The sequence below is a fragment of the Xenopus tropicalis genome, chromosome 5, assembly GCF_000004195.4.
Source record: "Xenopus tropicalis strain Nigerian chromosome 5, UCB_Xtro_10.0, whole genome shotgun sequence".
Classification (NCBI taxonomy): domain Eukaryota; kingdom Metazoa; phylum Chordata; class Amphibia; order Anura; family Pipidae; genus Xenopus; species Xenopus tropicalis.
This window is the reverse complement of record NC_030681.2, coordinates 160,050,939-160,072,495: the sequence shown is the minus strand read 5'-3', so window position 1 is coordinate 160,072,495 and position 21,557 is coordinate 160,050,939. Positions and strand designations below refer to the sequence as shown.

At 47.8% G+C, this 21,557-nt stretch overlaps 1 protein-coding gene across 4 annotated transcripts; it reads right to left on the bottom strand.

Annotated features, from left to right (window-relative positions):
- Nucleotides 1–7,172: 7,172 nt before the first annotated feature.
- Nucleotides 7,173–17,820, bottom strand: esco2 (establishment of sister chromatid cohesion N-acetyltransferase 2). 4 transcript variants are annotated; one of them, XM_012964017.3, is made up of 11 exons: nucleotides 17,548–17,820; nucleotides 13,992–14,583; nucleotides 13,209–13,877; nucleotides 12,680–12,752; nucleotides 12,436–12,481; nucleotides 11,875–12,013; nucleotides 11,282–11,413; nucleotides 10,621–10,710; nucleotides 9,918–10,061; nucleotides 8,816–8,997; nucleotides 7,173–8,592 (listed from the first exon to the last, which is right to left on the bottom strand). In XM_012964017.3, exons 1-11 carry the CDS (start codon nucleotides 17,598–17,600, stop codon nucleotides 8,460–8,462), a joined length of 2,253 nt encoding a protein of 750 aa, XP_012819471.1. In that variant the 5' UTR covers nucleotides 17,601–17,820; the 3' UTR covers nucleotides 7,173–8,459.
- Between the last annotated feature and the right edge of the window lie 3,737 nt (nucleotides 17,821–21,557).

The window sequence follows — 21,557 nt, the reverse complement described above, 5'->3', positions numbered from 1 at the left end:
CGTGTTCTTCTGGCGAGTCCTCCCTGTTGGTGACGTCAGCGCCGGCCCCTCCATATGTCACTGGCAGGTTCAGTTTCAAGGTAAGGGTCTACAGCAGGGGTCGGGAACCTTTTTGGCTGAGAGAGCCATAAACACCACATATTTTAAAATGTAATTCCGTGAGAGCCATACAATATGTTTGGCCGCGGATGCTGCGGGGCAAGGTTGGGTGGGTCCCAAGGATGTTGAATGCGATGCAGAGGAGAGTGTGGCCTGCACTCGGCGGATAGAAGACGTGTTCTAAGGCTTAGAACATGTCTTCTATCTGCCGAGCGCAGGCCATGCCCCCAGATTTTTTTTTTTAATTAAATATTTGGCAGCGAGTCAGATGCAGCCATCAAAAGAGCCACATCTGGCTCCCGAGCCATAGGTTCCCTACCCCTGGTCTACAGGTTGGGCTCATAGTGATGGGCAGGCCAAAAACTACTTCCAAAGCTTCTCTCCATGGGGGTCTGTAATGGTACGGAGGTCGGACCTCCTGCTGGGGATGAGGCTTCTATAACCAGATATACTTAGCTATACGGACTGTGTATAGACGAGAGGTACTCGCCTGGGCCCATTCCTGCTTCAGTCACTAAGGGAAATGACCAGAGTCGGGATTGAGACCCATCTGTTCAGCAGCACAGAAGGGAAATCCTGTCCTTAGCAGGAGATGCATCCTGGTAATTATGAGTGTGAGTACAGGTTTAACCGTAGGTATATATTTAGGCCTACTAGTATATTTAAGGCCTAGAACTAGCAAGCAAATGTTTAGACATTTAACCTTTTTAGTGCCACAGGACGTAGAATCTACGTCCTGTGTATCAAAGGACCAAAGTGCCACAGAACGTAGATTCTACGTCCTGCTGCACTTCCGGTTTTGGGAGCGGAGGAAGGGCTTTTCAAGCCATTCCTTCGCTCCCCACTCGTTCCCCAGCCTCCAGACAATAGTCAGAGGTGGGGAACGAGTGGCCCCTGGGTAGCGATCACCCAGGGACCCCATGGGACTTACCTGCCATCCACGTGGCTTCCTGTGCAGCTCCTCTCCCTTCCGCAGCTTCCCCCTCTGGCCCCCCTGCTTCCTGACACGCCCCCTCACATGATCTACTGCTGCTGTGCCAGATCGAGTTTCTCCTGCAGATCCTGATCTTCTAGACCCCAAGTAAGTGGCAAATACACACACAAACACACAATCGCACATTAATTACACTAATACACACTTATACTCACACTTACACACACACACATGCATTTTTGGGAGGTTTTCAAACATTCATCACTTACAGCACTTAGAGAAAACTCACACTTGGTCGCACACATGCACACAAAACACATTTTACACACACACTTACACACTTATGTAATTTTGTAATTATTTTTTTTTTTTCTAATCGCATCGTTTTTATTCTTTGCGGATAGTGTATTCGCTAACCGCACTGCGCAATACCTTTTGTGTATTATTTTGGTGTTTCTACTACATTTTCTGTGATTTTGGTGGATTTTTGGGTATTTTACTGCATGTTTAGCCATTTTATAGCATTTTCAGTTATGCATAGTTGTTGTTCGCTTGACTTTGTCTGTAAAACTTATTTGCCCAAGCCAAAATACTCAAACTGTTATTCTGCCCGCAGATATTATTAGGCAAAAAAAAAAAAAATGATTTTAGTGATTTTTTTTTATCTTTATCAATTTTATTGCTTTTTACATTGTTCTTTGTTACTTGTCTTTGCACATGGACATTTTGTCTGCTGTATTTCAATTTGGCATCCTCTGTACCCCACATAGTTTGGTAAATCTATTCATATTGGGCATCAAACTGTTCAGTAGACCCCTGGCGTTCATACTTAGAGTGTTTTATGTTGGTACGTTACTAAATGTGGGGGTACATAATGGGGCAACATGCAAGCTTTGTGACGATTTTCAGAAATGTCACAAAAACCGTTCTGTTTAGCATAGCTTTGTAGTTTGGTAGTTTGCAGTAGAAAGATGTATTTACCCATTTTTGTTTTGTCAGAATGTGTACTTTCGGAAAATATATGGTTTTCTTGGGTCTCCGTACTGTTAGGGGGTCTTATGCCGCATAATACACATACCGGGTGCAAAAACTGCATGAGCCGAAGCATCTTATGTGAAAATTCATATGCACTATTTTTACTTGGGTGCCCCTGTACCCCACATAGTTTGGTAAATCTATGCATATAGGGCATCAAACTGTTCAGTAGACCCCTGGTGTTCATATTTAGAATGTTTCATGTTGATACGGTACAAAATGTGGGGGTACATAATGGGGTAACATGCAAGCTTTGTGACAATTTTCAGAAATGTCAAAAAAACCGTTCTGTTTAGCATAGCTTTGTAATTTGGTAGTTTGCAGTAGAAAGATGTATTTACCCATTTTTGTTTTGTCAGATTGTGTACTTTCGGAAAATGTATAGTTTTCTAGGGTTTCCTTACTGTTAGGGGGTCTTATGCTGCATAATGCACATGCCGGTAGCTTATATTGCAGTGTATACACTTTGTATGCACTAACTTCCTTTTGGGGTCTCTAAATGCCAGATACATCGGTGTTCCTATGCACAATGGGCATCAAACTGTTCAGCGGACCCTTGGCTTTCATATTTAGGGTGTGTTTTCTTGGTACCTAATGTTATGTGGGAGATAAGGTGCTTGAAAGTGGAAGATTTGATGTGATTTTCAGGTATTTCACCAAAACTAGCAATTTTGGGAAAGCATTGCAACTCTGTAGTTTGGAGTAGAAAGACATGGGTACCAATTTTGAATTCGCCCGAATGTGTACTTTCCAAAAATATATGGTTTTGGGGGGTCAATGTATTTTTGTGTGTTTTTACCCCACAGAAAATGCAGTAAACATGTTGAATTTTCAGTAGCTAAAGAGACCTCTGGGGCAATCTCTATGCACTGACGTCCTTATGGGGTCTCTAAATGCCAGATACAGTGCTGATCCTATGCACAATGGGCATCAAACTGTTCAGCGGATCCTTGGCTTTCATATTTAGGGTGTGTTTTCTTGGTACCTAATGTTATGTGGGAGATAAGGTGCTTGAAAGTGGAAGATTTGATGTGATTTTTAGGTATTTCATCAAAGCTGGCAATCTTGGGAAAGAATTGCGACTCAGTAGTTTGCAGTAGAAAGATGTATTTACCCATTTTTGTTTTGTCAGAATGTGTACTTTCGGAAAATATATGGTTTTCTTGGGTCTCCGTACTGTTAGGGGGTCTTATGCCGCATAATACACATACCGGGTGCAAAAACTGCATGAGCCGAAGCATCTTATGTGAAAATTCATATGCACTATTTTTACTTGGGTGCCCCTGTACCCCACATAGTTTGGTAAATCTATGCATATAGGGCATCAAACTGTTCAGTAGACCCCTGGTGTTCATATTTAGAATGTTTCATGTTGATACGGTACAAAATGTGGGGGTACATAATGGGGTAACATGCAAGCTTTGTGACAATTTTCAGAAATGTCAAAAAAACCGTTCTGTTTAGCATAGCTTTGTAATTTGGTAGTTTGCAGTAGAAAGATGTATTTACCCATTTTTGTTTTGTCAGATTGTGTACTTTCGGAAAATGTATAGTTTTCTAGGGTTTCCTTACTGTTAGGGGGTCTTATGCTGCATAATGCACATGCCGGTAGCTTATATTGCAGTGTATACACTTTGTATGCACTAACTTCCTTTTGGGGTCTCTAAATGCCAGATACATCGGTGTTCCTATGCACAATGGGCATCAAACTGTTCAGCGGACCCTTGGCTTTCATATTTAGGGTGTGTTTTCTTGGTACCTAATGTTATGTGGGAGATAAGGTGCTTGAAAGTGGAAGATTTGATGTGATTTTCAGGTATTTCACCAAAACTAGCAATTTTGGGAAAGCATTGCAACTCTGTAGTTTGGAGTAGAAAGACATGGGTACCAATTTTGAATTCGCCCGAATGTGTACTTTCCAAAAATATATGGTTTTGGGGGGTCAATGTATTTTTGTGTGTTTTTACCCCACAGAAAATGCAGTAAACATGTTGAATTTTCAGTAGCTAAAGAGACCTCTGGGGCAATCTCTATGCACTGACGTCCTTATGGGGTCTCTAAATGCCAGATACAGTGCTGATCCTATGCACAATGGGCATCAAACTGTTCAGCGGATCCTTGGCTTTCATATTTAGGGTGTGTTTTCTTGGTACCTAATGTTATGTGGGAGATAAGGTGCTTGAAAGTGGAAGATTTGATGTGATTTTTAGGTATTTCATCAAAGCTGGCAATCTTGGGAAAGAATTGCGACTCAGTAGTTTGGAGTAGAAAGACATGGGTACCAATTTTGAATTCGTCCGAATGTGTACTTTCCAAAAATATATGATTTTGGGGGGTCAATGTATTTTTTTGTGTTTTTACCCCATAGAAAATGCAGTAAATGTGTTGAATTTTCAGTAGCTAAAGAGACCTCCTGGGCAATTTGTATGTACTAACTTCCTTTTGGGGTCTCTAAATTCCAGATACATCGGGGATCCTATGCACAATGGGCATCAAACTGTTCAGTGGACCCTTGGCTTTCATATTTAGGGTGTGTTTTCTTGGTACCTAATGTTAGGTGGGAGATAAGGTGCTTGAAAGTGGAAGATTTGAGGTGATTTTTTTAGAATTTTCATAATTTTTTTTAGAAAATGCTAAATTCAGTAAAGCATTGCCGTTTGGTACTTAGGAGTTGGAAGACATAGTTACCCATTTCGGATTCGTCAGAATGTGTAGTTTTGAAAAATGTATGGTTTCCTGGGGTAAACCTAATGTTCCAGGATTTTTGGCTTTGGAATCTAAAGTGTGCCGTATTCTGCAGTAAGGGCTCTGGTACACGGGGAGATTAGTCGCCCGCGGCAAAACTCCCTGCTCGCGGGCGACTAATCTCCCCGAGTTGCCTTCCCTCTGCCATCCCACCGGCGAACATGTAAGTCGCCGGCGGGATGGCAGACGCGGCGGCGCGATTTCGCGCAAATCGCCGAAAAAGACTCGCGAGGCTTTTTCGGCGATTTCCCGAAATCGCCTCGCTGCGTCTGCCATCCCGCCGGCGACTTACATGTTCGCCGGTGGGATGGCAGAGGGAAGGCAACTCGGGGAGATTAGTCGCCCGCGAGCAGGGAGTTTTGCCGCGGGCGACTAATCTCCCCGTGTACCAGAGCCCTTATGCTTTGAAAATTTAGTAATTTACTGCTGGGAGTTTTTGATCTATAGAAGTCAGAAATCTCAATAAAACTATACATATCAGGTATTGGCACGTTCGGGAGACATGAGGCTTTCCAAATCAGTTGAATTTTTGTCCATAAAATAAAATGTGTTTCTGGTAGAAATCCTTATATCATGAAAAATAGCATTTTTTCTTTTTTTGTTCCAGAAGTGGAAATACACAAAAACTCAGGTAGATTTGGAAAGCTCAGGTTCTCCTGAAAAAAACAATATATAGTTTGCCTACCTAAACTTAACCCTGTCCCCAGTAAAAGCCCCTACATTGAGAGAGCACAGAATGTTCAAAAAACGTCTGGCACTGGGGGGAACTGAAATGACGAATTCGGCTGGCACTTAAAGGGTTAATATAAGTTGTTTTGAGATAAGGAATAATATGCTGAATCATACATCGTCACCCCACGCTATCGAAGGACCCCAGATGTCACATGATGTTTTGGAAAGTCCAGAAATTCTGTTATCGCAAGTGGTCAAGGGTCAGGAGAAGCTTCAGGAATGATGGACAGATAACAGAGGAATACTGGACTCTGATTGGACAAGATATGGGGGCAGTGGGGGCTTTTGGAAATCCCCACTGAAGGGTATAAAAAGGCACGATAGAATGTAAACAACTTGGAAGTTTTATGTACAATATTTCATTTGTACATTGTTTCCTCATCGATGAAAAATGAAATCTTATCTGAAGAACAGAATCTAGGTGGTGTTCTTGCGTTATTACCCTATATTTGGGCCTAACATGAGTGAGTCAGCGCATTCAAACCCCCATATGGGAAAGCATCGCAGAATGTGAGTTTGGATAGAGTTTGGCTAAAATCTCCAAAAAAAAGTATGGTATCAGACTGGGTTTGTCTCCAGTATTCCCTCCTGATCTCTCTTATCATGGTCTTCCATGAGATGAAGCACATAGAGTGGCCCCTTTAAGTAACCAATCAAGCTGGAGGTTTGTATCTATCTTCTATTAACATCTCCAAGGGCAACCCCAGGGTGGGAACCACTTGCCTTAGACCAGTGATCCCCAACCAGTGGCTCAACCCTTTGGATGTTGCTCCCTGTGGCCTCAAAATAGGTGCCCATTTTTACATTTCTGGCTTTGAGGCAAGTTTCAGAAGCCCAGAGCCAATCACAGCCCTTATTGGGCATCCCTAAAGAACTTTTCATGCTTGTGTGGCTCCCCAACACTTTTTACATCTGAAAATGGCTTATGGGTAAACAAAAAGGTTGGGGTTCCCTGCCTTAGACCCACCAAAAGGCTAAACCATGGAAAGATACTTTAAAGGAGAAGGAAAGGTACAAACTCAGTAGCTTTATCAGAAAGGTCTATGTAAATACAGCCATAAGCTCTCACAGAAATACTGCACCAAGTCATCTATCAAAAGATTTGTTGTGTCTGTAATTCCTCTGCCAGAGACACGCAGCTCTCTCCTCTCCCGCCCCCCTTAGGAATGTGGATCTGAGCCAATCAGCAGGAAGCTGACTCATAGTCTTACTAACTGAGCATGTACACTGGTCTTGGTGCAGGAGTGAGGCCTTATGGGAACTTTCTTTACACAGCTCAGCATGTTTTCTTCCTGTTTTGGCTTCATCTGAACGGGAGAAATATGGGGAGACTTAAGGGCACTATTGAGAGAAGGTATGCCTGCAGCTTGGGATTAACTCTTTATTAGCCTTTCCTTCTCCTTTAAGGGTAATGGTACAAGGAGGGAAGATTTGTCACCCATTGTTAAATCCCACCTACCCCAGGCAACAAATCTCCCTGAATTGTTTCCCAACTGGCAATAAAGAGAATCGCCAGTGGGAAGGCATACGCACAAGTTTGTATTCCTGCGCATATCGGCCACAGTAGCCAAGATTTAACCGCAGGTGACAAATCTCCCAGTGTGCCATCACCATAGAAGAACATCACTGTAGCGCCTCCCGAAGCAGGACGTACATCAGCCCAGCGCCCCCCAGACTAAAGCGGGAAGCCACACAATCATTTCTGAAGAATCACACAAGCAGCTTTCAAACATTTATTGCTTAGAATGTTTAACTATAACCAGCGCTTCTCAGATACCATAGAACAGTACGGGGGGGGGGGGGGGGGTGTTCATATAACAGCGCTTCTTCCATGAAATGGAAGAACCTCGAATCTTCCCCGGACCCCAAGGTGCACATATACGCCCTCTCATCTTACTGAAAAGCCTTTGGCTACAAGCTGCTGAAACGCCCAGGCCTCGGCCATTTTACCTACACAAGTCATGTGACAGGCGTGTTTGTGAAGGCCACACCCAGAGCTTACAACAACTTTGGAGATGGAACAGCCCCTTTGTGACATGAAAAGCAGCCTAGTGTTACATATGTGTGGGTCTATAGCCAGCCAGTGGGTCTATAGCCAGCCAGTGGGTCTATAGCCAGCCAGTGGGTCTATAGCCAGCCAGTGGGTCTATAGCCAGCCAGTGGGTCTATAGCCAGCCAGTGGGTCTATAGCCAGCCAGTGGGTCTATAGCCAGCCAGTGGGTCTATAGCCAGCCAGTGGGTCTATAGCCAGCCAGTGGGTCTATAGCCAGCCAGTGGGTCTATAGCCAGCCAGTGGGTCTATAGCCAATGCGTAGGTTGTTGGAAGTAACTTGTACATGTTACAAGATGGCGGCTAAAACTGGATTCGCAGATTGTTCTCACAAATGAAATAACTCCGGGATATATAACACAACTGGCCTAATATGAAACCTGAGAGAATGATGGAAGACACCGCTATGTTGTTACACATTAAAAGCAGATTTAGGGACTTCCTGGGCTGGAACATTACGGCTCAAAGTGAATAATGAGCCTCATTCTGGAAATGAAAACAGAGATACAACAAATACAACTTGAACGAACGAATCACAATGAAGTATTTACAACGGAACATACAGATTTGCACAAATATAAATAGAACCCCTGCCATTGGGCAGCTGCAACATGGAACCCTAAACATTTCCATCCTTATTGGTTATGGTTTGTTACCATGGCAACACCGGGGCTTTTATATTAAGGAATACTTTGTTGCTAACTAAAACCAAAAACTTGCATTTATTGCAGTTAACATTAAAACTCAAACTGAGCGGCTCCCGTGCCGCATTAAAGGCAGGGTTACGGCCCATAGCTATGGCGCAGGGGCTGGTTAAAGAGGGGAAAGTGCAACGGAACGACACACATGGCAGCTCCCTCCTTTCTAACTGACAAAATTATAGACCAGGAAATCCGGCACCTTGCAGTAGGTGCTAGCAAACAGCTTGCCGTCGGGGGTTGGGTCGGAGAAGGCGATTTCTTCCGTGGTAAGGACCGAGCCGTACATAAAGGAACTTCTGCAAAAGCGAAAAGGAGGGAAGAGTTTTACTACGTGTCCCAAAGCAAGAAACGTCTGGCAAATCCGCTTTCATAGCTCGGTCCGAGCCCCTCGGCTCCACCGAACCTTCACTTTAACCGTAATGCGCAATGCAATATCACTAATGCACCGATTTATCTTTGCTTTGATTTACTGACAAATCAGAGCCTTCTATATTGAACCACAAAGAGGAAATGACTCACCTGACTGAATCCACCAATCGGCTGGCGATGGCCTTTCTGCGCATCAGGGCAAACACCCAAATCCTGCTGATACCACATATAGCAGGTTCCGGTTCGGTTGAGCACCTCCAAGCTCGATGGCGTTCTAGAGGTTCCCGATGTACCGAGTGAGGAGATGGGGGTTCTGCGAGGACTCTGTATGCCTAAGAGAGATGCAGCACAGACATGGGATTAGGTTGCATATTAAAGGAACAGTAACACCAACAATTGTAATACTTAAAGGGGTGGGTCCAACTTTAGTATGTTATAGAAAAGCCTTTTCTTAGGAACTTTTCAATTGGTCTTATTTTCTATTGTTTTTCAATGATTTGCCTTTCTCTTCAAATGGGGGTCACTGACCCCGGCAGTCAAAAAAATGTTGTTACTTTTTTTGTTTATTACTTATCCTTCTATCTAAGCTGTACTTTAGCGATGTGCGGGCCGGCCCGATACCTGTGGGTCGGGTTGGTTCCGGCCGGGTTCGGGTCGAGTTCCTCCGCTTGCCCTCCCCGCCTGCGACCTTACACTGCCGGCTTCCAAGTTCCGTCTCTCTAATTTATATGCACGCCCCGCCCCTTTTGTGACAGCAGTGGGCGGAGAAAAGCTCAACCCGCACATCACTAACCTCCTCTATTCAAAGACCTGTCTCTCTTTCAACTGCCTGGTTGCTATGTTAAACTGGTCACTAGCAACCAGATAGCTGCTAAAATTCCACACTGGAGAGCAGCTGAACAAAAAGCTAAAATAATCTGCAAATGAGAAAAAATAAAGACCAACTGCAAATTGTCTCAGAATAGCACTCTCTACATCAGTGGATCTCAACCTTCCTAATGCCGTGACCCTTTAATACAGTTCCTCATGTTTTGGTGACCCCCAACCATAAAATTATTCCGAAGACCATCAGAAATGTGTTTTCCCATGGTCTTAGGTGACCCCTGTGAAAGGGTCGTTGAACCCCCAAAGGGGTCGTGACCCACAGGTTGACAACCACTGCTCTACATCATTGTTTGTGTAAACAACCCCTTTAATTTGCCCCAAAACAGCTATGATGATAGGTCAGGCCCCGTAGTACCGAGAGACGCACCTCTCTGATTGGCTCTGCAATCAAACAGCCAACAATCTTCTTCTCATTGGACACAAACATGTAGGTTCTGGTCTGGCTTGGGCACCGTAGGGAGACCTGCTGAAATCCCAGCTCCGAATCCACCAGCTCCCGAACTTCCTCTGCCTTTAAAAGAAACCGCAGGGGAACATATAGCGAGGCGCGCAGACATGAGTATTTACGTAAAGGGGATACGGACCCTAACAGGATGTTACAGTCACATAATGTATATAATATACAGAGCACTAAACCCACCCAAGTCTCGGGGGCATTTCATGGAACTGAAGCTTTGGGCACTCAAGACTAATTACTAGGAGCTACAATTAAAGGGATACACCTTTCATATGATGGGGTGTTAGTGCTCAGTGCTGCCAATCACATACCCATCTTCTAACCCCTGATTACCTTCAGTACTCTCCTGGCGTATGGTCATAAAACCCCTGATGTGACTGGCACTTAAAGTGGCGGTGATATCACGGACAGAGAGAAAGTGAGCTCAGTACCCAGGGTGGGGGCTATTACACAAAAATAAAACTTGCCCCACCCCCCCAGTCAGATTCTACAGACTTTAAATCGTACGGTTGGCCAAAGGGAATGGCGTTTCTGTGGGCAACAGCGACGGGGTCTGCCCCTGAGCCGCACACTTGCCCTACAGGGTGCCCCAGAAACCACTAGGAGGTCCCACCTTTTTCAGGGCGTATTTAGGGTCGTCCGGTGAAACCATGATGATTTTTCCATCCCAGAATTCGGTAATAACTCGCTCTTTCTTCCAGCCCTGGAACAGAACAAACTCATATCAGTCTCTAGTGACCGGTCTCCATTGAACCCCCTCACTGATCAGCCCCGAGGGCTCTGGCTGCCCCAGATGACTATTTACCGACCCCCTTGCACTCATGGCTGTGCTGCTCGGGTACCAGGGTTCCATTATATTTCTTACCCTGTATAAACCAACACTGAGACCCTTCCAGGTTTTATCCTTCAGTTACTGGAATGAATACAGTTAAAGGCACGGGTACCCTCTTAAAGGGCAGGATTTGTCTTGTTTGGGGGATGGGTGCCCTGGCTGTAACCTGCTGTAAATAAGGGAGACCAGGATCTGCCAGATCAGGTTACATTGTGGCTTTATTTAAATTTTAAAGGGGAACTAAACCCCTTTTAAACACCAAGGCCCTCTTGCCCCCTCCCCAATCACATCATCCCGACTCCCACAAGGGTCAGACATATTTGGGAGTTACAGCAGTGAATACATAGATCGCTGACCCCACATACTGCTCAGGCTCCCATCTTACCCCCCCGGCAGACAGAGGGGCAGTAGCGCTGGTACCACGGAAGGCAGACACACTTACCACATATCGGATTCCCTCTAGAAGCCTCTGGTGATACTGGACGTGCTGAGCTTCATCCTCCAGATTGGCCGCAGCGTAGACCATCCCACACGTGTTGCACGCTATTGGCCCAAAGTGCTTCTGTCCTGCATCCTGGGGGGGGGGGGGGGGCAATAATGCTAATTAGTGGGGATGTAGTCAGTATAATCAAGAATAGTTGCAGCTGTTTCCAGATTGAGGCTCATTTATAAACAAAGGGCAAATTTGAATCTGGGCAGTAACCCATAGCAACCAGTGATTATCTTTTTCCAACCAGCTGTAGGTTTAACACTGAAAGCAATCATCTGATTGGTTGCTATGGGTTATTACCCATATTGCCCTGAGTTTATAAATGAGCCCCATGTATGGCATATGTCCCAGGCCACTAGGGGGCACCACTCCCATCTGATATAGAAATGATGCACGACACGCTAATATTTCATTACCCATAATGGATTCAGTGGGTTATATGTAGCTGGTTCTGTTTGGCCCAGCCCAGTAACCCATAGGAACCAGACTGCTGAAGAGTTAACAGAACGTCCCACAAGACCCAGAATACAGGGGGAGGAACTTACAATGACGAGCTGGTCCTCTGCCACCTTCCTTCCTTCTCTCTTCTTCTTGCCCTGTTTGGGGAACCTGAGGGCAGCGGGGGCATTAGTCGGGGTGCTGGAGAACACAGGGGAGGCCAGGTCTCCTCTCAGGTCCAAAGGTCTGGATAGAGAACAGCAAGAAACAAAGCTTTGTATTTCCCCAGGTCCATAAGGACATTCATCCCACAATAAAGGGTATTTCTGTCCTATCAGATAAGTTCTATTTAGTATATAGGGGGGGCTGTAAGGCATCCTGGGTGTCCCTAGTCAGGTACCCCCATTAGATTAAAGTTTCCTGTCCAATTAGGAGCAATCCAACAGGATATCTCATTAACCTATCAGCACCTTCCCATTAGCCCATGGCCCAATCAGAGGCTTCAGTCACTTTCTAGCCCTCCCACTGCATATTGTGGGAGCAGTAGTTCCGCAACAGCTGGAGGCCGGGTATTCCCGATACAGAGTGGGGGCTGGCAGTCAGTTGGGGCAGTTGTGTACCCCAGCAGGAAGGCAGTGAGTACATAGGGCAGATACATGGATACTGACCTCTTATTGCCCGCAGGGGTACTGAAGATTGGAAAGACAGTTGGACCTAAAAATAAAAAGAAGAAAACATTTACAGCAAGTCCATATGAGCCAACTTGATTGGCCGGATCGTACTGGTCACATGGTTGATTCACTGGGGGGGAGTGACTAAAGCATTCCTGCCCATATAAATGAACATTAAGATTTTACCCCCACCCTATATTTACATAGATCAGTTGGAGGCACAAACAACGCAATATGTTACCTTTCTTATTGGACGGTTTTGGTACAGAGCTGTCCTCACCCTCGTCTATCACAGGAGAGTCCGGCGCCGCTCGCTGCCCATACAAAGAAACTGCAATTAGACACACCATGTACCCCCCCAGCCTTGTACAGTTCTGACCCAAATGCACTGTATCCATTCGCCATGATGTACCATGGTTATAAATGGAACAGCAAGGCGATGCCATCCCTTTAAATAAAAAGGCCCATGTGTTGTGCTACTAGTGTACTCTAAGGGGTACCCTAACCCACCCGCTCCAGCCCGAACCCTAACTAGCCCCCTCTATTTTTAGACCCACCCACCGCTGACATCACAAAAGGGATAGGGTGCATCTATAAATGAGAGGCGGAGCTGGGAAGCCGGCAGTGTAAAGTGGCGGGTGGGGAGGGCAAGCAGAAGAGCTCGACCCAAACCCGCCCATGACCTGAAAATGTTGTGCAGAGGTCGTGGGTATTGGGCCGGCCCACACATCACTACAGAGCGTGGGTGGTACTACTGGGGTATAACCTACCTGCATGCCAGTCCCTGCTTGTGCTGGAGAGGTAGGTAGGCTCTCTTGGCCAGCATGGTCCTTCGTCAGTTTGACTTCCTTGTTGCTTTCAGGCTTTTTGGCCACAGATTCAGAGGGTACGTTGCACGCCTTCCTCCCTTCTTGCCCCTGCTTCTGCCCTTCAGCCACACAAACAACCCCTTTAAGAGCACTGTGCGGCGGTAATGCTTTGGTGATGGGTACAGTGCTCTGCTTCGGCGGCTTTGCCAATGGGGGAAACTTGATATTGGGGGACGGTCTCTTGGGAGCAGAGTGGGGTCTCTTGCCCGTTGCAAAAAATGCTGCTCCGACCGTGAGTTTTGGTCTCGGCTTCATCTTGAGCCCCAGAAAGGTGGTCTTCATGCTGGGGACACCGGCGCTTTCCTCTACTTCTGGGGTGGGCTTAGAAGGAAGGGTATTTACCCCTGCCCCCTTGTCACTGCGGGGAGATGGGGTGGGCTTAGAAGGAAGGGTATTTACCCCTGCCCCCTTGTCACTGCGGGGAGATGGGGTGGGCTTAGAAGGAAGGGTATTTACCCCTGCCCCCTTGTCACTGCGGGGAGATGGGGTGGGCTTAGAAGGAAGAGTATTTACCCCTGCCCCCTTGTCACTGCAGGGAGATGGGGTGGACTTAGAAGGAAGGGTATTTACCCCTGCCCCCTTGTCACTGCGGGGAGATGGGGTGGGCTTAGAAGGAAGAGTATTTACCCCTGCCCCCTTGTCACTGCAGGGAGATGGGGTGGACTTAGAAGGAAGGGTATTTACCCCTGCCCCCTTGTCACTGCGGGGAGATGGGGTGGGCTTACGGGCTGGCACATTAATTGCCTTCTTCCCACTGCCCGGTGGGGTCTTCTTGCCTTTAGGGCCCGACTTGCGCTTGCCAGGCTGCTTCTTGTTCCGTTTAGCCCTGGGGGCAATTGTGGCCACTGGGCTGGTAGGTGACGATACGGAGCTTTCGTTGCCGCTTGATAAGGAGGATTTACTCTCATTGATCAGCTTCCTGTCCAGAGGGGTGACGTACATCTTGTCGCGCTTGTAGAAGGAGCGCGTAGAAACGGAAGACTTGAATGGGGACGCAGCCCGCGGTGAAGCGGTAAGGGGAGAGTTTCCGTATGCAGCTTTTGGCGCTGGCGCAGTTTGTATGGGCGAGACCACCAGCTTCCGGGCGGCGTTGGACTTTAATGGAGAAGCCCCCACGTTCTCCTTCTCTGTAGGGTCGGCCATGTTTGTGTATGTGGTCACAGGGGGGCTCTTCCTTATATTACGCCGACTGGAGTTCCGTGTTGTCAGGGGCGACGGGCAGTCGTCGTACTCAACAATCAGCTTCTTCACTGGCGTCCCATAGAAAGCCTGGCGCCTGGAGAGATAGGAAATAGTCACTTAGTAACCAGCAAACATTGTGTGTGATAATCTGCCCACTGGGGGGCACCATGGGGGTATTTACTGTCCCCCAGAAACTGGAGTTGGGGTTCTAGAGCTCCTTCTGCTGGTGCAAATTTGTATGAAAAAAACCCAAATAAAAAAAAATGGGGCTGCTGTACACACGGACTATGCATAAGGAGTTCAGTCCAGTTTATCTTTTGGGTCCTGTATAAACAATCTGCCCCCATACTTTGGTAAAGGAGGATAGCAGTTCAGAACACAAAGTGTGACAGCCTAAAGCACCAGCAGGGGGCACAACAGGCACAATATTAGCAGGTGCGTGTCCCATCATTAGAGCGCTACCAAGCCCAGAGCAGGAAATGAGAGAAACACACTATATTGGGGCAATTACACCAAAAAGATTTTTTTTCTGCCTCTATGCTACACTGGGAGAAGTAACAGTCCCAGCGTGGTGTCACTTGGGCACCCCAGGCCCCTCCCACCCCGTCACTGAATGCTTGGGGCAGTGCGGCCCGTGCAATCTGGATCAGTACATTGCACCTAACGGCACAGGGGTTCCCAAGGTGTGGGCACAGGGCCCCTCTGGGAGGGTGGGTTGGGGCAGTTAGGCTGAGAGTTAGGGAGGCCATTTGCTCCCCCATATACATGTGAGGGGCACATGTATTTATTGCCCTAGATATTCTTGGAGCTAAAGGTAAATGGACTGACCAATGATTTCTATATGAGCTGGGGGGGGGGGGCAATGGTAAGGGGCTCAGCCCGGGTGGGGCAGTTAGGCTGAGAGTCTATTCGCTCCGCTACATAAATCTAAAAGCCTGAGGGGAACGTATATACAGGTATGTTGCCCTAAATAAACAGATCGACCATTGATTTCCTATGAGCTGGGGGGGGGGGGAGATACACAAGGGGAACTTGAACTGATTAAGTGCCCCCCAGCACTGGTCACAGGGCTAAAGAATGGGATCCCACAGGCAGTGCTGGTACGGGGGCCATTCCTGGCAGGATTCAGCCCAGAGAAGCCCATAGTACTAAGGAATGAGTGGCCAGTGACCCCCCCCCCCCAGCTGTGCCCCAGCCTATCCCCCCAGCACTGGTCACAGGGCTAAAGAATGGGATCCCACAGGCAGTGCTGGTACGGGGGCCATTCCTGGCAGGATTCAGCCCAGAGAAGCCCATAGTACTAAGGAATGAGTGACCAGTGACCCCCCCCCCAGCTGTGCCCCAGCCTATCCCCCCTCATAGGTTATATGCAACCAATATTTGGGCAAAATTCACATTTATAAACAAAAAAAAATGTCTGCCAACCCAGTTCTAGAAGTTTCTGTGGCCATGTGTCACCCCCCCCCCTCATGTTTCTGGGCCAGATCCTAGAGGGCTACCCCCGCCCCCCACATACATACTGCCCCTTCCTTCCCTGCTCACCTGTCACCAACTGCAGTCTGAGCATCACAGCCCCCTTATATCCCACAATGCCCTGCTGCAGGAGAGACAGGAAGTCTGGGCCCATACAGTTGGTCAGTGGGCGGGGCCCAGTAACAAACATGGAGTTTTAGGGTTTAAGAGAGTTCCTTCCCCAAATCCTTAGCAGAAATCATAGGGGGAGATTGGGAGACATATCCAATGGGGAGTTATTTCAGGTTGCAGAGAAAAATGTCGCCCCCTGCTGGGATTTAGACATAAGAGCGTGGCCCTATGGGACACTATATACAGGGAGGGGCCAGATCTGACAGTTATAGCTGAAGTCTAACAAGTAAGTGGCTAAAGCTGCTCCTGGGACCCTGCCGATAGGCTACTGGTTATGGCACCACATGTAAGGGCAAGTCCTTAATGGGACAGGTCACTCTAAAACAAACTTGCAGTTGGTCTTTTTTTTTTTTTTTTACACTCTGGATTAAGTTATCTCCTTCTCTCCAGCTTGAAAGTGAAACGTTTAGCTGGTTGCCTGGGTCCCATTCACCCTAGCAACCGGCAGTGCGATGGAGGCCAGACAGAAACCCGGAGAATTTGCTTTGTGGGTGCCAGGATAGTGACCCCGACTAGCTGCTAGCATGGGGCATGTCAGGCCAGGCAGACTGAATAAAAGCAGCTCAAAAACCACAGATAAAAAAGAAAAAAAGACCAACTGCAATAATCCAACACTATTGCCTCTGTATGTGCGCTGTCCCTGACAATGCGGCTGGAGTGACCGGGTCAGATCTGTGACTATGGCCTGACCCCCCCATGGAGATACCCCCATACCCTGAACCTTAAAGGGGCAAAGCCAATAAACAGAGCTGTTGCCCAAGAGCCCCCCCATGGGCCCAGGGCGGTTACACCCCCTTTATTTCCCATGCAAGCAATTCCCCAATCAGCTACAGGGGCACCTATGGCACCCCCTAGGGCCACCCTCCCAGCATGCACTGGGCTTTCCCCTATCAGTAGTGATGCGCACAGCCAACCAGCGGGTACAGGAGTCTCTCATGGGGTCTGAATCGTGCCAGCCAATGGGAGCCACTGTCTCATACAGACACACCCCCATTAGCTGGTAACTATAGAGAGGGATGCCCTTACCAACTGCTCTCTCATTGGCCAGCCAGTCTCCCTGGTCTCAGTGCAATGAAAGGGTCTCACAGGTTGGCACAGGGGTAACTGTATCTGTGTGTAATATCTATATATCTATCCAGCCAATCAGCTGCTTGTATAACCCGCCTGTCTCCCTAGCGCCCCCTCTGGCCGCTCCAGCAGAACTGCACTGTTACATGACTGCCCGGCACTAAGCGCTAAACTGCAACTCCCGCCACTGGGGCCCCTATAACAGCAATTGCTGCAGCCTGCACTGCTCGCTGTGCCGCCATGCCTCCCCGTTAGCTCTTTGCAGCCCAAAAGAGAGCTGAGGAGCTGTAGTGCCGCAGAGCCAATACGGTAAGGGTACTGGCGACCAGACGTGTCCCACACTTACCCGTCCGAGCTGACAGAGCTGCGTTTTCTCTTGCGGGGAGTGAGGGCCGCCATGGCGCCTGGGAGAGAGCCGAGTGTGTGTATCGGGCGCCTTCTCACAGATTTGCCGCCACTCAGTTCGGAAGGACTTCCCGACAGCCTCCTCGGCCTCCGACCAATCAGCGTCAGCCTGGCAACCCCGCTCGCTCCCGCCCATTCCACCTGCGGGAACAGAAAAAGCGCGTTCACGGCTGCCGTGTCACATGACCAGGGCGCCCAATCAATCTTGCGGTGAATGTGTGTGTGTGGGGCGGTGCCGCCGGGGCGCCCTGGGTCCTGTCTCAGGCACAACCCTGTGTGACAAGAACCCGTTATATAAACAGTTCCATTGATTAAAGTGATAATAAGTCATTTAGTTTATTGGGGGTCAGTGGCTGTAACTTTAACCCATCTCCCCCCTCCTGCCCCTGCGCTGTCATTGCTTCATATGGCAATTCTATAAACTCCATAAGTTCAGGGGCCCAATGATATTACTGTGGGGCCCAATGATATTACTGTGGGGCCCAATGATATTGCTGTGGGGCCCAATGATATTGCTGTGGGGCCCAATGATATTACTGTGGGGCCCAATGATATTGCTGTGGGGCCCAATGATATACTGTGGGGCCCAATGATATACTGTGGGGCCCAATGATATTACTGTGGGGCCCAATGATATACTGTGGGGCCCAATAACCAGTCAGTACTAGTAGATAAAAGTGATTAACGTGCTACTAAGTCAGTTCATTGGGACAGTGGGATTTACCTCAAGTTCTTTCATTCACTGGGGGAAGCTACGTAAATTGCGGAAGTTTTGGCGTAATGTGTAACTGTTGTGACCGGGCCCCCATACAGAAGAACTGTCACAGGGCCCAGCACAGTTTAACCCCCTCTGATGGCGGCCCTGCACTCCCATACATAATAAATACCTGACTCCCATCTGCCTTTGGATTACAAAACCTACAATTGCATCATGTGCTGGACCCCCCAGGCCAATCTTCCATGATAAAAGTTAACACATCATTATGGAGCAACAGAGACCATTGGAGACATACCCAAATAAAACACTACCTATACAAGAACCCTAACCTACAACAAGCAAACAGAACCCTCACGGACTTTGAAAAATTGTGCGACTCTAAAATACCTAACAATCACTTGATTTCACGGCTCTATAAATTGGTACTATCAAAAAAATATCCCAACTTACCCTACTTCACACGTGCCTGGAACGAAGAGCTCCAACTAGACCTACAGGAGGAAGAATGGAGAAAGATTTTCAGACTTATAGCTAAATGTTCCATTAGTAACAGATATCAGGAAAACGCATACAAGATCCTCTCAAAATGGTATAGGACCCCATCCCAACTCTACCAAATGGGTTTATTACCAAATGATAAATGTTGGAGATGCCACACTGACCAGGGATCTATATCCCATATTTGGTTTACCTGCCCAGTTTTATCCCACTTTTGGAATACTGTACAAATAACATGCCAAGATATCCTGGGTTGCCAGATAACACTTACCCCTCAACTAGTACTCCTACACTGTACTGATATGCCTGAATACATTTTTAAACGCAGTCTTTTATTACCAATGCTGCTTGCAGCAAAGATTTTAATTCCGAGACATTGGAGGGATATTAACCCACCTACTATAGAAGAATGGCTCACTGCTATAAAAGACATATATATAATGGAGGAGATTACCTCCTCGCTACGAGAGAAACAACAGGAGTTTGTGATGACCTGGCAACCCTGGGTATCCTACCTACAATCCCGTAATGCATTGTGAATTGATATTAACATTACAATTGTACCCCTATGAGACGTCTACCACTTACCATATATGTGCCAGCCAGCTCCAGCCTCAGGCTTCCTTTTTCTTTCAGCTTTCTCTTTTTCGTTCTTTTCTTCATCTCCCTCTGTCTGTCCCACACATGGCTTCCCTTCTTTTTCCTCCATAGGTAGTCCATGGCTCTTCCAACCACTTCCCTGTGCTATACAAGATTCTTGCTCTCAGTTTCCCTTCTTCTCTTTTTACCTTCTTTTTTTGTACTACTATAATTTGATCTATATTTGCAATTATCCTAGTATGCAAGAATTATAATCAGTCCCACTGAGAGTAATGCCAGTCCCACTGAGGGTAATGCCAGTCCCACTGAGGGTAATGCCAGTCCCACTGAGAGTAATGCCAGTCCCACTGAGGGTAATGCCAGTCCCACTAAGAGTAATGCCAGTCCCACTGAGAGTAATGTCAGTCCCACTGAGGGTAATGCCAGTCCTACTGAGGGTAATGCCAGTCCCACTGAGAGTAATGCCAGTCCCACTGAGAGTAATGCCAGTCCCACTGAGAGTAATGCCAGTCCCACTGAGAGTAATGCCAGTCCCACTGAGAGTAATGCCAGTCCCACTGAGAGTAATGCCAGTCCCACTGAGGGTAATGTCAGTCCCACTGAGGGTAATGCCAGTCCCACTGAGGGTAATGCCAGTCCCACTGAGAGTAATGCCAGTCCCACTGAGGGTAATGCCAGTCCCACTGAGAGTAATGCCAGTCCCACTGAGGGTAATGCCAGTCCCACTGAGGGTAATGCCAGTCCCACTGAGAGTAATGTCAGTCCCACTGAGGGTAATGCCAGTCCCACTGAGGGTAATGCCAGTCCCACTAAGAGTAATGCCAGTCCCACTGAGGGTAATGCCAGTCCCACTGAGAGTAATGTCAGTCCCACTGAGGGTAATGCCAATCCCACTGAGAGTAATGTCAGTCCCACTGAGGGTAATGCCAGTCCCACTAAGAGTAATGCCAGTCCCACTGAGGGTAATGCCAATCCGACTGAGGGTAATGCCAGTCCCACTGAGAGTAATGCCAGTCCCACTGAGAGTAATGTCAGTCCCACTGAGGGTAATGCCAGTCCCACTAAGAGTAATGCCAGTCCCACTGAGGGTAATGCCAGTCCCACTGAGAGTAATGCCAGTTCCACTGAGGGTAATGCCAGTCCCACTGAGGGTAATGCCAGTCCCACTGAGGGTAATGCCAGTCCCACTGAGGGTAATGCCAGTCCCACTGAGGGTAATGCCAGTCCCACTAAGAGTAATGCCAGTCCCACTGAGGGTAATGCCAGTCCCACTGAGAGTAATGTCAGTCCCACTGAGGGTAATGCCAATCCCACTGAGAGTAATGTCAGTCCCACTGAGGGTAATGCCAATCCGACTGAGGGTAATGCCAATCCGACTGAGAGTAATGCCAGTCCCACTGAGAGTAATGTCAGTCCCACTGAGGGTAATGCCAGTCCCACTGAGGGTAATGCCAATCCGACTGAGGGTAATGCCAGTCCCACTGAGAGTAATGTCAGTCCCACTGAGGGTAATGCCAGTCCCACTAAGAGTAATGCCAGTCCCACTGAGGGTAATGCCAATCCGACTGAGGGTAATGCCAGTCCCACTGAGAGTAATGCCAGTCCCACTGAGAGTAATGTCAGTCCCACTGAGGGTAATGCCAGTCCCACTAAGAGTAATGCCAGTCCCACTGAGGGTAATGCCAGTCCCACTGAGAGTAATGCCAGTTCCACTGAGGGTAATGCCAGTCCCACTGAGGGTAATGCCAGTCCCACTGAGGGTAATGACAGTCCCACTAAGAGTAATGCCAGTCCCACTGAGGGTAATGCCAGTCCCACTGAGGGTAATGCCAATCCCACTGAGGGTAATGCCAGTCCCACTGAGAGTAATGCCAGTCCCACTGAGGGTAATGCCAGTCCCACTGAGGGTAATGCCAGTCCCACTGAGGGTAATGCCAGTCCCACTAAGAGTAATGCCAGTCCCACTGAGAGTAATGCCAGTCCCACTGAGGGTAATGCCAGTCCCACTGAGGGTAATGCCAGTCCCACTGAGGGTAATGCCAATCCCACTGAGGGTAATGCCAATCCCACTGAGGGTAATGCCAGTCCCACTGAGGGTAATGCCAGTCCCACTAAGAGTAATGCCAGTCCCACTG